The sequence below is a fragment of the Necator americanus genome, chromosome II (genome assembly GCF_031761385.1).
Source record: "Necator americanus strain Aroian chromosome II, whole genome shotgun sequence".
NCBI lineage: Eukaryota > Metazoa > Nematoda > Chromadorea > Rhabditida > Ancylostomatidae > Necator > Necator americanus.
The window spans coordinates 15752752-15771001 of NC_087372.1; the positions used below are offsets into that span (position 1 = coordinate 15752752).

The window sequence follows — 18250 nt, forward strand, 5'->3', positions numbered from 1 at the left end:
CTGTAATAAACGTTTACTCACAAGCCCACAAATCCGTGTCTTCGAGGAGCAACTTCCCACTTCCGGTACAAGATTTAGGCGTGTGAGAGCTTTTTGGGATAAACACGAACTATTATCAGATAAAGAAGAAGAAAGTCGTGTACTTGCGCATACACGTGTACTAGTACCTCCGCGCAGAAAGCATAGGTAACCTTGACTTTTTAAAACTCACATCAAATGCTTAGGATTCCGTGAAAGGTCTGTGTTTTACCTTACAGCAACACTTAACGAGCCAATAAGCAGTCGAACACAACAATAACAGGTCTCCGACGGTTAAACCTTTTATAAGAGCTTCAGAGGGCTTAGCTGCGCCTCCGAGACTCACACATCGCCGCCGCTAGCGCCGTTAGAAGCCCGCCCGCCCCTCAGTTGAGAGATTGCGTAACCGCCGCGAGGAAGCACGGCAACCAGATTCTTGCCGGCTGTTCTTTTAAGATTTCATTTTATTCGCGCAGGTGAGTTGAACGCGGTTCTCTTTTCTCGTATGGTTATGGAATCAGCATACCTGAGCCAGTACTTGTCTTCTGTATTTCACTTGCTCAATTCTTCCAGTTGTTGATGATAATTGCTCCTTCTGAATGGACTCGCTGACATTTCCTTGTATAGAAACCCCTTTTACACGATTTAGGTTCACATCGTCTCTCGTCAGGGCTCGAGATAAATGCCGGCATTTTCATCACCATTGTCATCCCTGATAGTCCTTCTTTCGTACACATACGCTGTTCAAACGCATCTAACAGTGGAGATCGACAATGGAGTTATAGGTACGTTGTGTGGAAGAAGTTTGCTTCACCTCACTGATTAGAATTGAGACATTTCATGGGTTACATATAATTTTTCTTCGAATCCAGACATTTCTTAAGCTGTTCATACACCTCCTATTTCCATTGCCGAAACGACATTCTTAGTTCATTCCTATTCTGAAAACTCTTCATCATCGGTTGCCTCATTGGTTCTGCTCAAGTGATATCGTAAAAATTGTATTGGGGCGATTCTGAGGTGGCATACTGTATGATTATGTCATGTTAGTCAAGTTAAAGGGTTTTTTCTTCTACCCTCACTACGAAGTCAAGGACACGCTGTTGCACGTGTGAGCGAAGCCGAATGTAATATGGGAAATTCCAGTCAAAATAACCCTACAATGTTTGATTTAATTCTGCAGAAATTTACCACTACCATTTCTTTGGTCCTTGCAATACTTTTAACGTGATCAAACCTAAAGAGTTTTAGATTTTAAGGAAATTTTAAAGAATAGAGAAAAGAAAAAATAAATACTTTGCTAGGTTACGAACATCTGCTGTCCACCTAGCTTTACTTCTGCACACCGCTCTGAATGCTTTTATGGCAATAACCTGTCTTATTGCGGGCCTCCGCTTCATAGTTCCCTTTTGAGCTTTTTCGAATCCATTTCTTTTCCCTATATATAAACTAGACGTTCTTCCGTGGAAAAAAATTCGTTCGTGTAGAAGAAATCTTAATGTCTGTCACTGTTGTGCTGAAAATAAACCTCAGAGCATTACAGACGCAAAAATTTCCGACGATTCCAGCTTTTATTCTCTAAGTACGTGTAAAAATAGTTAGATTCCCATCACTGTTTCTATTGCAGGAGAAACATATTAAGCAATTTTTTAAAAATTCTTTTCCTTTTCCATTCTGGAGAATAAAATGACCATTAGAAATGTTTTTATTTTAGGGTATGTTCTTGTCTGTGGCTCACAGTATAAGTTTAGTGCACTTTCTTTGAATTTTCAAGCTTCTTCTCGATTTGATGATTTATTCAAGTAGAATTTCTGGAACTCTTATTCCTGTTCTGTTGATACATTGGGAAATAAAAAGATCCTTCTTAGTAGTGTTATGTAAGTTTGACTTCTGATTTTTTGTTGTGTTGTTCGCTTCCCCGGAAAATCAATTCACATTCACACATACTATCCATGAAGTTGGCTTCCATCTAATTACTCTTGATAGACGGTAATCCGAACCAGTTCCGCATCGTCCGCTGCAACTCACACCAAATATGCTGTATGCTTCGAATGCAAAACATAGTGACTTCGTGCCACCGCCTTTTTTGTATGACATATGAGTCAGAAGCGTGGAACGAGGTGTGAAGGAGGTGTTGAAGTTGAGGGACAAGTTGTACGTTCGTACGTGGCGCACATAACAAATGCGACTGATGTATATCTTAAAAAGATGAGAGAATGTCCGGTTCATTCACCTTTTGCTGCCACCCTGCTCTTTTCCGGATTTCTCGACCTTGGTTCGAAATGGAGACCTTATGCGAAGCGGAATAATGGATGAGTTCGTTGTTGCGCTGCGATTGAAGAGGCAGTTTTTGAGTACGGTCTAGCGCATGCGACAAAATCCGCCGCTCTAATCTCTGCATACGGAATCCAAGCAAACTATTTTCTTCCAGGAGAACCAGAAGTACAATGTGGATCGGACTCAATTTCATTGCTCTTCAACTCTCGAAATCCTTTCACCGGTAAAGTCTTTGTCAAGGTAAGCGAGTTTGCGCTTTTGCTTGTTTTTGGCTCATGAGCTGGAACTTCCAGTCCCTAGAGGCGCTGTCTAATGGATGCTTCTAGACAAAAAAGTCATAGCCGTTTTATAGTCGTAGCCAAAAGCACAGGCATTTCTGACTCAATTCGAGGAAAACTGTTTTGTAAAAATTACCGGGTTTAGTTTGTGAAGACGGAATACATACAAGCCCTTAGAAAGTTCAAATAGTTCCCGAGCTCTCACTTGCTAATAAGTGCATCATTTCATATTGGCTTCAAGGGACTTCTCGGTAGAAGATTAGTAGGCTCTTGTAGGCTCCGAAAAGGAACCGATCAAAGGAAGAGAGGTTATCAGAAACGGAATCTATACAATTTCGTTCTTTTTTAATCGTAAGTGGATTTGGAACCAGTCTACGATAGTTTCCAGAGTCATTGACAGCTTTTCATTTTTATTAGATGGCAAAGATAGTTCTTGTGATCTTCTGATTCGGTAGATATGAAAAGTGCACAAAAACAATTACGAAGAGCTAAAATGAACAGATATTCTCGTTTTCCTCATTGACCTGCTTGTATGTGACCTCTACATATGTCTTCCTTGTCACGAAACAAAAGAAAAACAGAAGTACAAAGAGAATGAAAAAGCGGGAAAGGATTTTTTTAAAGGATTTTTAGTGTCATAGGGTACCTTTGTGACTTCAATGTAGTCTGTAAGGAAAAAACTTAGTTTCGATCACAACTCTAGGGCTTCAGATTAAAGAGAGTGTTCTGGAAAATTCCGACGTTGAGTTCTTCCTGCTGCCAGGTATGATTCGGTAACAAAGCGAAGAAGCGAAACAATGTCACGAATTAGAGCCATCAAGAAAGTCACACATCATTTAGCACAACGAAGAAACTCTTTACATCTGTGCGATTTATTTGAATGAATTCATGTGAAATGGGTTGGCGGTGAATTCATTTGATAAAGAAGCTTTTAAGGAACTTGTATGAACAGTTCTGCAAATCGTCATGGGGAAAGGAGTTGTTTGTTTGATGGATTTTATATGTGAAAACACTGACATCTAGTGGTAATCTTTCCCTTGAATACTAGTACATGCCCCAGGGCAACGTTTGCAAGAGGTCCACGGTTTACGTTAAACCCGAAGCACCTTATTTCGTGATTACCTTGTCATCTCCCGTTAACTTACTAAGAAATTCTTGCTCCTTCCTTCCGCCAGCGTACAAGCCAACAGTAGTAAAGGTTGGGATTCGTGTGAGTGAGGTAGGTGCTTGTGCGGGCAACGTAAGTCAAGTAAGTATAGTGTATAGTTGTAGATTACACTGCTGTACAGACAAATTTCTAGGGATTCGTGTCGGACAGCGATTGCGTGATGATGGGCGACAATAAGAACACGCATAGATTTACGGTAAAACACAATTCATGCGGAGTTCGACGACAGAGAGAGGTGAGCGTGGAACCTCGATGTCGATTCCAATAAAAAAAGGTGTACGAATGACCTAACACAAGATAAGGATAGGTGATGTCAACTCATGAAAAGATCAGAGTTAATTAATTAAATGAGCAAATGGTTCAATTAGGTATGTTGATAAATTCAAGGGAGTTTCGGGCAGTTCTAATTGTCGTACCTATCGTATCTGCAGTTTCACATTCAAACCAAACTTTTGTATGTGTCGTAAAAACAAAATGAAGTCTCAGTAGTAGCCACCTTTCTATTTTCAGGTAAACGGTGTCGTTATCATCTCCACAGTGATTGTATCCTTTCACTCGGTTTGTCTTTTCACTGCTTCTGCACGTTGTTCGGCTTTCTCACAGTTTTTTTTTCTATAAAATGAATTTAAATGTATATAAAAAACGATACTCGCATAATAGTCGCTATATTGCCTCAAATTTCCTCTCACTCTAGTATTTCTTTCCTCTTTCTTTTATATAAAATATTCCGAAAAATAGTACGGTTGCTGATAGAAATGCAGCAGAGCAAAAAAAAACTTTTTAACGCCCTCTCTTTGCACTTGTTTTCCCCAGAAACAAATTCCAGGAGAACTTGGACTTTTGTATAACATCACCATCAAAACTATTCGGTGAACTTTCCGGATTGTTTTTTTTGTTAAAAGCACATAGGTTCACTAACTACATTTAACTGTCTATTTGCTAACGTCTTCATAGCATTTTTCAATGGCGTCCTGCAGTGAAATTCCATCCTCGTTGGAGGCGTCTATGAATACAGGCCGCTTTTTCTAAATTAGCTCTACGGACCATCACCTATATCATATAAAAATATATATATATATATATATATATATATATATATATATATATATATATATATATATATATATATATATATATATATATCATATCTATAGACCATATCCAACTCTCCATAGTTTTCAGACAATGAAATTTTATGCATAGTCGGTGAAAACAGTGTCAAATTCACACTGACGACTTATTAGCGGACAATTCCACTTGCTTCTTTTTTTCGCTCCTTTCCCACTTTTTTTTCAAATACTGTTTTGTTTAGATATTTATCACCAAAGTCGACAGAGCCTACCGTTTGAGCTGTTTCTACGTTGAGGGCACGAAGAAAGTTCAACAACAACTAGATGTCGCGTAGGTGTCCTCTCCTTTCCTCCTCTCCTGCTATAGGATTGAATCGAAGTTCGTTTTATAATTGGATTTGAGCGTTCAGAATGGCCGGATCCTGACTTTAAGCGGTTAAGTAATTTCAAAGCGTTCCAACGCAACTCGTCATCGTCTCACCCGGCTGCGCACACAGCTTGGCGCCACATTCCCTTCTCCCCCTATCCGAAACTTTGTTGAGCTTATATCGAAAGGCTGTTCGTTCCAAACACGACAACAGCGGCTAGGATCCCCAAGGCCACATACCGTATCAATTACAAGTGCAAATATGCTAACTAGTGAGTGAGCCAAAGGATGTTGCATCTCTTTTGAAAACCGGTTCTTTGGAAACACTTCCGTGCATCTCGTGCGAAAACATTTTTCCCGTTGTGATGGGCGAACCGCAATGGGACCTACAAGTGCAATGAGGTCAATCGCATTGTGACAAGGACATATGCAGATCGCTACTCCCATTCACTTTTCATGTGCCCATTATATCCTTAGAGGAGAAAAGCGAGGTTGTTCGTTCAACTCTCTGAGTTCGAGCGAGGCATGCATACTATAATGGCATTTAAAAAGCCAAAGTGTACAACGACGAATGTCTAGAACGGCTAAGGCCTGCCTAGGGATCTCGCAGTGACTAAGTACATGTTCCGTTGTTGTACGTGCGTTTCTACTGCAAATAGAAGTGTGGAGAAAACTCAGGAATGCCTTTTTGAACAAGAAATTTATTTAGTCTATCCCATTTTTTGGTTTCAGTGATGGTCACATTTCAGTACTTTCCTTCCTATCTAATCTAAAAAAACGCGATGTTTTGTTAGTTGGAAGAGCAGGAGGTGCGAGGTTCGGCTGTGACGACACGGTCGACTGTCCGCAAGCGCACTGGAGCCGAGCAAGCCTTTTATCCTCGCGAAGTTGATAAATTGCTACCAGACTCGCGTGGGAGAACAAAAACTGACTTGACTCATCGGCCGACTCCCAAAAATTATTGTGTAGGCTGCACACGCGTTCATAAACCTCGAACGATTCTGAATTAAGATCTGCAACTTGGACGTATCTCCAAAGGGATTGTCCACGCCGAGCACTTATCCACTTCTATCCATTATTCTGCTAGTGGTGTATTTAACAAAGTTCAGATTACACCAGTAAATAGATTTTTTTCATTTTGCCCATTTTAGGAACCCAGATAGCTGCGAGGTTATTTTTACTTATTCACTTAGTTGAATACACCAGTTAATGTCTCATATTACAACAAGGGTATTTCTTCTCAAGAACATCTATTTAGCGAAGGTTCTAAGGGCAGATGATCGGCTTTTACAGAATCACGGTTTTTCTTCGCATATATGCGCATAGGATAGCTTGTGGTAACAGATGTAAGCCAACGGTTACCGATACTGAGTCAAAGTCACCCATAACATTAGGCCAGGTGGTAGTTCTTATTTCTAAACTTTCGTTAGCCTTTTTTTATGGAGAGATGGTCTCTTCTCAAAAATGCAACATCGTTTTGAATGATAGTGTTTTGAAGGAAGGTTTGTCCTTATCCTTCGCAAATAAGCACTCAAATTCAAATATCGCCTATTTCCTGGTTGTTGCCCGCTGTGGCGCTGGGATGTGAAATGGTTGCAAATTCGGAGGTCGCTTGCGATTGTTGTCCTAATGTAATTACTTTCACTCATCGAAGCCGTCTGAGAAAGAACAACGGAAGAGTGAAAAAGTTAATTCTCGAATTAGCGAATGTGAGATCTCGTTTTGACTTTTCGAATGGTTGTTGTTTTTTTTCGATGACTTTCGCTTTTCTGATGTGATTCTTTCAGATCTCTTACGACGCAAACGGTAGAAGGCCAGACACAGCTACCGGTTTGCAGGTAATTGAAGCTTACAACTTCAAAGGAAACAATACGAGTCAAGAAGTTGGCGTGGGGTGTGTGCGTGTGACGTTCCTTACGGGATGGACGAACGTCGAAGATAGCAATTTATTTCTAAAAAACATGTCCGTGCTAAGAAAAACCCCACATGCTACAAAGTCTACGTCCCAAAAAGCTAGCCAATAATGGGTTCTGAACAGGCTAATTTGAAGACTATACACTCAAGGCTTTCATTGAAAGATGATTGGAATATCCGTATCGGGATTCCCCCAGAGAAGGGAATGTTTGAGATTTCTTGAAAATTACCTCTATAAGTGAACCCATGACTGACTTCGCGACCTCTGTCAATTAAAAGACGGCAAAAAGTAACTTTTCTCTGTATTCTCCTGGATTGAATCAAGTCAATCAGCTTTATAAAGTGGAAGTTGTTTCGATGTCTACTCTTTATAAAATACTTTTCACTAAAACAACCGCGAAAAAAAATGATGATGGGCTAAGGGAAGTGAGAAAAAATACCTTCATTAACAGCATGGGACAATAATAACCAACCAACGAACCTTAAGTTAACCGCAATGAAAGCGATATTGAGCTCCTCGAGAAACTCTTTAGGAACCATCTGATAAACCTCATGTTGACATGATTTCATCACAGTTTCAACCGTATAATAATTTTCTATCTCTTCAGGTAGTAGCGAGTTTACTGTACCAAACACTGTGTTTACTTTACCAAAGAATTTTCGTTTTGATTTTCTTTTTACCGTTCGATCTTCCAAGAAGCATGTGATCTTTCTCAACTTCAACGTTTGAAAATGTGATAAGCTGTATGCTATGTGTGCTATATATGCTATAAGCTGCACAAATATGCCTACGCAAAGAATTATTAGAGATGAGGCCTTCTCTGAGCAATAGTCGACTGGCACCTTAAATCTTACCAGCTATCTAAAGTACAGGCCAACACCTTTTTCAGTATAAATTTCATTAGGTTAAATTATGTACGCGGTGAATCGATGTGATGGCGGAGTTTTTTTTTCATTAGTTGACATTAAGCGCTGGTCGTAGCGTAACTCTACGCCATTATTGACTATGCTAAGCTCCGGCTCTTCCGATAACCAAGGAAAGAAAGCCCATGCTGACCACGACAGTGCAAATATTAAACGCAGTACTTGGTTAAAATTCACCAGGAATTCATTCCAGATACGAAATACTCTCCGACGGTCCAAACGGAGTCCCCATCAAGTACGGTAAGATTGGAGAGACAGTCTATCATAAATGGACATGCGTATCGGAATTGACGGACGTGTACTGTATGAGAGTTCACTCGTGTACAGTGTACGATGGGCAGGGTGGACCACCGGTCACTGTTCTGGATGTAAATGGGTGAGGAAATTCAGTGATGGTAACTTCGGAAACGAAAGACCGAGTCTCATTACAGCTGTTCTGTCGATGGTGTTATCCTTCAAAATCTGGACTACTCTTCAGATCTGACAGCTGGAAAGCCGGCACAAGTGATATTTTAAACTTCATGTATCTCTCCAGGAACACGTAATAAATCCCGTGATTTTCCTCAGGTCTTCAAATTTGCCGATAAAACTGGCTTGTACTTCAACTGCCAAATTCAATTAACGATCAAGGATAAGGATTACGGATGCTCCACTGCAGTGAGTTTTCCTATTAAAAATGAAATGAACTGCGTCCTATTTGATTTCACACCTTGGGATTTTTAGAATATGGTAATTTTTAAAGTCCATCGGTGCAAAATAATGCTCTCCTTAAACTAACTATAACCATTTTCCATACGATATAGAAAACAGGATGATTACTCAGTTCGGATATGATGCTGGAAAAGGCCCTCGTTATCTTCATGACAATTGCGCCTCAGAGATGTAAATCTCGCTTTCTCTGATTTTATTACTATGCATCCTCAGATTTATTGATCCTTTTGAACATTGGACTAAGACACACCTGAAAAATTTATTCAATCCTTTATAAATGTCCCTTACTACATACCATAATGCTAGCGTGCAAAAAGCGACAACTCATAAAACCCATAGAATAGCCGCCACTTAGACGGTGGTAGCGATAATACGTACGTTCAAACCAGATATTCGACGCATGTCCGTTCCGATTACGTTATTCCGTAATCAGGCACTTAAATGTTATTGAAGTACAAGAATCATTGGTACTTTGAGAATTAGCCCCTCAGGAAGATGATGGATATCCATCGAGTTTTTCCCATACCTGTTTCGCAGCTGTGATGCACAGAGTAACAAGATATTTTTCTGTGGAGGACACAGTAATGTTCTCATTACTACTTCCTTCATGGAACGTTCCCTCCTCTTTCCTCATTCGTATGATATCTGGTGCAAATGGAAACACCTCAACACCCATTTGTTAATTGCGACGGTATGGGAGAGCGTAGCGCAGTGGCGGGAAGTTCCATCGTAGCAGCACAGTCTAGAGCTTGGAACCACCACAGGTCAAACAAGCCCTCCATCCTTTAAAGGTCGATAAATTGGTATCCTATTTAGGAGGATAAAAACACTGACTTGATAACGTTGGTCATTGGTAACTGAAGGTCGACGTAGTTTCGGAAACGACTGCGCTCGAAGCGGTGTAGTGGAGCCATCCGCTACAATCGAGGTGGGCTGTGCAGCTTTGAGCGCGGTCGCTTACGCAATGGCATCCTCCCTCTTCGAATGACTTAATTGTGAAGGCCATATTTTTTTTCCGGAATCTGGAGAGATTTTAAGTTGAAGTTGAACGAGTTTGCACTGTGCGCGGATTGATAAATGCAAAATACTTTATCACCCATTCACACTTCGTTTATTTATTACTACGTAGGAAACAAAACTAAAAGACGGAACGTGCAAAGAGACAATACAAACGTAGACATTAAAAAGATAACTAAGTGCTCACTACTCAGCACTGGATAACAATACCTGCACTTTCTTGAGGGGGAATCTTTAGAAATCTTTAGAAGAATCTTTAGAATCTTTAGAAAAAAGTCCTCATACTTGAGTATCTTTGATTCCTGATGTTTTGTATACTGATTCTTCAGTGCTAACCGCTAGTATCTATCGTGATTACAAACGAACCAGCCCTGTATCAAGACGTGGGTGTGGCCGCTAGGGGTTCTTGTATAAAACCCTTGTAATTCGTAGTTTTAGTTCGAGGCGGATTTCTGTTATCCGTTTACCCGTTAAGTACGCTGATTTGCCTGACCTAATCGGCAGACGAATGTTATGAGCTAACAAGACTTTTCACATATTCGCCGGAATGTGTCACCCTCAGTCGTATCCGAGCCCATAGTGTTTGATCTTCAGCGGAGAAGTGGAGGCGCGCTCAATCCATCCACTCGTCGCTATTCCATAATCTGCGAATCGTCACGTCTCAATTGACCTGCCTGCCAACAACTGCCCTTAAGTGTTCTTTAACCACTTTCGTCCATAACTTCATTTAATGAACCGAAAGTCTTCTTCAGTTCGAGTCTGGGAAAATCCTCAGGACAATTCAGGCAAGACGATCATACGATCTCTTTATAGCATAACCAAAGAACTTTTCTGTGACTACTCCAGAAGGCGAGAAAGATATTGATGTTTTACGCGTCTTATCCGCGGTAAACCATATCTACTTCTGCGTAAAGTTCTTTGTTATGGCACTTCGACGGCCAAGTCTAGCCTAACAGTCTTCTAACCAGCTTTCCCTCCATCCATTCAATCTTGTCCTTCATGGTTTACGGTGGTCCTCAAGTCTCCGGCCCGTACATCATGATAGGACGAATTTCGAAAAGATAGACCCGTTGCTTGATTTCTTTGACAATAGATCGAACACAAGGACTTCGTTAAGGTGTTGATTGCCAAATTGGTTATAACGCATTTTTGCTGAATATCTCTCTCGTGTTCGCCATCGTTTTTCAGAGAACATTACAGATAATAGAACTCACTCACTATCGCTCTTTGTCTTACACAGATTTTTCCTTCAAACCGCAGCAGTTGTTCCTCTATTCATGACATTGATTAGCCGTATGAAATCTGGAACTCCATTGGCGCGAAGCGCGCTGAGGAGGCCCCGATGAGGTGTAGGAGGGAGTCAAAAGCTGCTTCGAATTCCAGAAAAGGCAACTGTAGAGGCTTCGAATATCGCTGCCACACTTCGTTCACCCTCTCGACAATAAAAACCTGCTCAATGGTCGATCGACCAGGGCGATAGCCGGCTTGGTCGTGGGTGGTTTCGCCGCGATGTCTGACTAGCCGATCCAGAATGATTCACTCTAAAACGTTGCACATTACGTAGTAATACGGTGTAGTTTTTGATGCGCGTGGGGACATTCTCTGACATGTGTTTCCTGCAATGCAACAAACGGCGCATGTTGATATTGTAGCAATCTTGATAGAGCTGCTTGCTGGAGGTCCGACGACAGCAACCGACAGTGCAGCGTCACGAGACGATATTTGCTGCCAAAGGCATCCATGCCTGTCCATGTTTTCTCTATGCGTTGGACTGACGTTTGGCTTTGGATTCTAGCATTGTGCTGGGCGACATCGCCTTTTTGCATTTGGGAAAATTGCCTTACATAACATTACACGTTATATAGCTCATACGCTCGCATGGGATATACTCAGATCCTTGATTTCGTTTAGTTAGAGCAGGACCACTACAAGTAGGTAACAACGAGGATTGTATACGTGGCCCCTTTGGGTACGCTAACCGTTCGAACAATGAGAATAAATCACTTACGAATTTGATTCTCGAGGCACTGACGAAATGTACAACAATATACGACAATATCGAAACATAAGCTGTTTGTAGAAATTAAGTGTGTCCTTCGCCTCAAGCAACCAATTGGCGACTGCACTGCTTATAATATGACTAGGATGTGGGACAAGAGCGTTACTGTTGATTTCTTGCAGCTAAGGGTCGTATTATCTAAAGCACATCATTGTTGTACTAGCACCTTTTTGGAGCTTCCATTGTTTGTTGTAACAGTTCATGAATAGGACCACATGCGTAATTATATGTTATCTTACATGTCTAAATGTAGGACTCCGTGTGGTCTGTGGTTGTGCAACTGTGGTTCATATTTTCATGAGTAGGTTAAAGAAAGAAAACTTAGTTTGAAAGTGAAACACTTTGATGATAGTCAGAGCCGTTACGCTATAGAATAGTATTGTCCTAGGAATGATTATTTAAATTTCAAATGTTAGACTACATGCTACCGATATTTGATGGAAAAATCGGAGTTTTAAGAGAAACGAGTTTTGGATCAAATAGCCTGGTTCTTGCTACTCTATTACTCTATAAAAGTCCTAATCATAGGTTCATCCTGAGCTATTCTGGATGCCTCAAACTCTGCCTATAATTCCTTGTTTATGACCAGAAATAACAGTGCCTTATTAACGAACTGATCCTAAAAATCCCACGCATTGTGGTGCTCTCGTACTTTCCTCGATAGATCAGGAATGAATACTCTCGCGTATGTAGTATGCACGTGCATAACGACTGCTATCAAACCGCCATTGTACCGTTATTTGCGCGCTATCAAACTGAACACGCTTCTGTTAGTGGTGAATAACTACCGACAAAATTATACTGTTGCTCACATTGTTCTCATGAAAACCTGTCCAATGCATTTATTGTCATCCCAAATATTTTGTGGGGACTTAATGGATACCACTAAATCTCTCCATTACCCTTAAAGGTTAATATTTGAGAAAGCTTCGAATAAACATGACTTGCGCTGTGTTTTAACAGCCATCTATCTGCCTAGTCCTGGAATAATTTGAAATGTATAAAAGTTTTTCGTTTATGAAAGTGATAACAACTCTCCTTGACCTACTTACAGCAACCACAATGCGGACAAACATACGTGCAATCATCTGTACAAACAACTGAGGTTTCTTCGGAATACACAGGAAGCCATGAGTCAGGCTATCCTACTCGTGCTTCCGACGATCAGTACAGTGGCGGCCCATCAGGTATGGCTCTCCTCATCCAACCCATTTTAAGGCCGAGTGGCACACACGCTCTTCCTCTCCCTTCTACCCTGCTCCAATCGAATGCGCATAAATCACTCAGGTTTCAACACACTTTGCTCCGACAGTGTCCATTAAGTACTGTAAGGAGATGTTTTGAGTGTGCTTGTAGTGCGTCTACACTAACGCTTGTCGTGTGCATAATTTAACACTTTGGGGACACACCTTATCATGAATATTACATCTGTGTTCAAAGACTGTTTATGTGTGTTCGTTATCTAGAAAAGCAGATATATATATATATCTGCTTTTCTAGATTCTATCATGGCTATGTCCTCATGATGCTAGCAACACTTTCAACTTTTCCAAATAGAGCAAAGATCGAGATCCAGCATATCTGCTTGTTAGTTCTTTTTTTGTCTCATTGGGATCTTGGAGAGAATCTCCAAAAATCAAATCGGTAACATCCAGTGCACTAGTTGCTCACAATATGAAGCTCATTTTGCTGCAGGATAAGATTTCCGAAACTTGTTTTATCATCGTCTCCAGAGATGGAAAGACAGGAATTTATGGAGAGGAAGCTTGATTGACGGCTGCTCGGGTGCTTTTGGCCTGTGGCAAGCAGTGGCGAAGAACTTTTCACAGAGGAGAATGTGCTATACCGGCGGATGACACATAGATAACAACAAAATTTTGTTTCGCTTTCTAAAGTGGTCCCAGAAAGTCGCCTTCGCTTTTTTGCTCCCATTATAAGGAATCTCCACCAAGTTACCTTGAAGGTGCTCCCAGACCAGAATCAGAGAAGGCCGATTGAACGTAATGCAAAGTTCTTGAAGGAAATGGTGAAGGAAGATCTGGAGAAGGTTATCGTCACTAAGCAGCTCAGGCAAAACGTAATGTTTCGCAGAGTATGAACTGTGACGAATGGACAACAGATTCTATTCGAACATTAGCGTAAGATCAAGCTCAAATATGCTCAAAGAGGAGAACCGCAGCCATCAATGGTGTATTAATTGCTTGGAATATTACAGTCTTTTACACACTTCGACCATGTTAGGTTTTCCCCCTTGTTATTGTTTGTTGCTTTTGGAAAGTTTTGTTTTTTTTTTTTCGCAGACATCATTTAGCACTTTTGTTGTTAATTTTTGAACCGAAATTTGCCATACATGCGCAAAATTCGAGTAAACGAACGGATAGCAGGAACCGAAGAAATACATCAATAACACCAACAAAAGCAGTGTGTGAAAAGGTTGGACCAATTGACGGAAGCGTACGATTGACTACTTTGATTTCTATGCAAAAAAAAACACTACTCAGAAAAACAGTTTTACGATTAAAAATTAGAAAAGGTTTCTTTTCTTCTGCTCTCTGAAATCGTCTAGGTTATGCCTGTGTTAAGGTTACGCTTCCACCAGCGCTCCTGGTTATGAATCCGAACCAGTGCGTTATCCACAGCCACCTTCACTGAATGTGCGGTTAGGCAGCAGGGTGAGAATTTTTAATAACTGATTTTACTTCCAAACCATTGGTACTTTTTTGCAGCAAACATATTCAAATGTGGGCTCTGCTAGTGTACAACCATCCATCATTGGTGCTCCAGGAATAAGACCCACCTACAACGACTTGCATCCGAACAACACTGAGAGCGTGAATAACTTGGGAATTTCCATCTGACTTTCTCTTTCATTTTCCTCTGGAATTTGAGAGGATTTGGGTCTTTTATTTCCAGGGTGCCTACACGATTTCATCTTACAATGATCAGAACGCTTACACTCGATTGATTAAGCGAAATATCAAAGGAGCACGTACGTACTCACATGCATACAATATTTTTTTTAGTTTTTTACTTCTGTGACTTTTTTTCAATTTATTCCGTGTGAAATCAACATTCTCCAGCTCTTCACAATCGCACACAACCAATCACCGTAGCTGATTTCGATTTACCCGAACGTGGACTGATCGTATTTGGTCTGGAAGACGGCAATAATGAAGGTTCTAAATTCGAAACTATCCAAGTCATTAGTCAAGTAATTAGTAAATTCAAAAAGTGGAAAAACCGGATAAGAAGAAACTCCAACTTTGATGGCTGGATTAAAAAAAGAAGTATCTGTGTTCATGTAACTATAACTACGTAGCTCAAAAATGTAGAGACACGCTCATTTGTGTTCATGCCGATTTGTAGCTTCTGGGTTAGTTTTTTTTTTAAGATTTTTAGGATTCAAAGCTCGTCCATGGAACATTTTAGATTATAACACTTCCTTGATATAGGTATATATATATATATATATATATATATATATATATATATATATATATATATATATATATATATATATATATATATATATATATAGACTTTAGTGTCATTTTTGGACAAATCATTCACCGTGTCATGACCTTTACCTGATAGAAAATGGATTTTCAAAACGGATCCCATAAATCCGTGAGGTCACACTATCACTGAGGCTATCACTATTTTGGAAGGATTCGTTTTTATTCAGGTTGTTTCGAAATATCTCAGTGGTGTTCTTCCCTCCGCAGATGAACATGCTAAACATGCTATGTTTTTTGTTTGCGCTCTGTATTTGGTGGAGTTTCACATAGGATCGTAAAAAGTGGATGCCGTGAGCACGAATCCAGTTTTAGACAATACGTCATTTGTGGATTTTCAGAGCAAGACAGCGAGAGTGCCGCTCGGCTTATCGTTCAGGATCGAACCACCAAAACTTGCTTCGCATCAAGTACGTTGTTTTTTTCTGCCTGATTCAGTTGGTTCCACACGGTTCTTTTCAACTTTAAACACATCGAAGACTGCATTTTTAATCTCCACGCGCTTGGATCACAGCCTTATTTCTGATCTTTTGCACACGAGTCAGTTCCCACCAGTGTGGATCGCATTTTGCGCATCCCTCATCTCCTAATTAATTTCCCTGGCTTTTATGTGCCGTGGTGAGAATCTTGCGCTTGAATGCAAAGGAGAGCAACAACGATTTTACATAAACGGTTCTGATTGGAATGGAGACGTTGGTTAAAGATTAGAACAGAAAATGGGCAGGAAAAAATGTTACGTTTAAAGGCATCACCCCACGAATCTGAGGTGGTACGGATTCGTTTTTTACGTTTTTTACGCGAATTAGAAAGAAATGGACGGGAATCGTCCTTTCCTCCTAATTGCGCCGGAACGCCAGAAGCAGTATCTTCCGGGCCGTTTTTTACGCGAATTAGAAAGAAATGGACGGAATCGCCTAGAATACTCCATCTGGAATCCGTACCACCTCAGATTCGTGGGGTGATGCCTTTAAACTTGAAAAAAAAACAAACATTTTCATTAAATTAGAAAGTTACAGACTATTTTGTGGTTTAAGCTTTCTCAGGCAGTATTAAAGAAGTCTCCATCAGCTAGAAAAGTGCTTTTTTCCATTACTATGTACCAATCTGTCAACATCGAGCGAGTTTTAAGATCATAGGAATCTAGATGTTAAAGAAGAGTATTTCACCAAAATAGTTGTAATGACCTCTAAGTTGACGTTTTAAAAACTTTCTCAAGTATGGAAAGTGATAATTTATCATTTACCATTTCCCTCCATGCTCCACTGTGACGTTTCATCAGGAAATCCTAGTGAGATAACCAATGAGAAGATCTGTAAAGTTGCAAGACTGATTAGCAGAGCTTAGAAAAATTTCCTCGTTTTTACACAAAGTAACTGACATAATCTAATTTTGAGAGCAGATTTAAAATTGTGACACCAGTACTTCATATTTATTGGATATTTATTGGATACTGGATATTTTTGCTTCAAAAATTTTCTTTACTCAATTGCAAAAGTTTTGACAATCACCGACAGGGAAAAAGGTTTCGAGACAAATTCGTTACTGGGCCACTCCTGTTAAAAGAGTAATCCAGTCTTTGTCAATAAATGTTAGTACTTTCAAGAGTTTTTCATTTGCGAGAATTGTTACTTAGAGAAAACGCGCAGAGTAAACAATTGTGCAATTACTACATTGCCACTATTGCTATACCGGCGGAAGATGAAGAAATCTCAGAGATATAAACATTCCCTAGAAATGAACAGCCAACGTCAGTTTCTAAGCGGGAAAAAGGATTATCCTGTTACTTTGGTCCTGATTCTTAACGTTTCGTATTTCATCGATTTTCAATCCGTATTGGATCTTCTTTATTCTCTTTCGCGTATTCAACTCTTCCGTTTCACTCGGAAAACTATTCTACTTTCAGACAAAGTGCTGGTATTCGCCGTGATGTGCCTAATGCTATTCGTCGCAATGATCTTCTCGCTCTCACTTATCGTCTACAAACAGCGCCGCCTTATGACACAGCCATACCTGAAACATTAGTGCCTTCAAATATTGCTCGTAAATGCTCGTGGCTCCACGATTCAATTTTATATGTGTCCTCAAGTGCTTTTGATCAACTCTGTGACTGCCGCAGTTGCTTTCATCTCGTTATTATGCTTTTATTTTGAGACTACATGTCGTTTTAGCCATGATATTATTGCCTCTTATTAAACAATAAAAATCACCTTTAACGGTATTGAAATTACAAAAATCGTACAACAACGGTGGACAAAGCAACAACAATTTAAATAAGGTAATCTAGTGACATTGTTATTGACTAAGGTGAACCTGTGAGAGATGAATTTAAGAACGGCGAAAAATGCACACGCCAGAAATCCTCGCCATAGGGCGCTCCAGATGCAAACGACGCCACGTTTCCTGTTTATAGTTGGGTCAAAATGACACGTACGCAGTTGCGTACGCGGCTTCTCTCGAGGCAGAGCGGTGGAGGGTATCGGTTAGGAGCGTAATGGAACCCTTGCTGGCACCACTCATCGCTGCAGTTTCAACTGCTGCCTCCGCCGCGCCGTTTCCAGCGCGTACGCAAATGCACCTCAGCTACGCTCGTGATTCATGTCGTTTTGACCCAACTATACCATTACTGCCTCTCCCTGATCGGTCCAAATTGTCTGTGCATCACAGCCATTCGCTATAAGACAGTTATCTGGCTTCACGGGCTGAAGAATCCGAGTTTCTTCCCTTCATATTTGTAATCTGCGTTCCGAACTCTATGTCTTCACACAGGTTTCCCACTACGTCAGTTTCGTGATACGTCACCCTTAAGTTTAAGGAACACTTCCGTCCACAGTGTGATGCTGATGCAACATCAACGCATCGTGGGGCCTGTCGAGAAGTAGACGCAAAACCAAGGATTTATTGATCTTTCCCACAACGACCGTGGGAGCAGCAC

At 40.5% G+C, this 18250-nt stretch overlaps 1 protein-coding gene across 1 annotated transcript; it reads left to right on the forward strand.

The window, feature by feature from the left end:
- Positions 1-700: 700 nt before the first annotated feature.
- RB195_017977 (uncharacterized protein) lies at positions 701-17340 on the forward strand (the record flags this gene model as incomplete). The annotated part of the gene is made up of 16 exons (XM_064185195.1): positions 701-803; positions 2450-2535; positions 3875-3976; positions 4252-4299; positions 5054-5142; positions 6966-7016; positions 8210-8392; positions 8448-8520; positions 8584-8673; positions 12858-12990; positions 14387-14475; positions 14530-14634; positions 14717-14792; positions 14884-14979; positions 15660-15728; positions 17222-17340. The coding sequence occupies 16 exons, from the start codon at positions 701-703 to the stop codon at positions 17338-17340; spliced, it is 1512 nt and encodes a 503-aa protein (XP_064041076.1).
- Between the last annotated feature and the right edge of the window lie 910 nt (positions 17341-18250).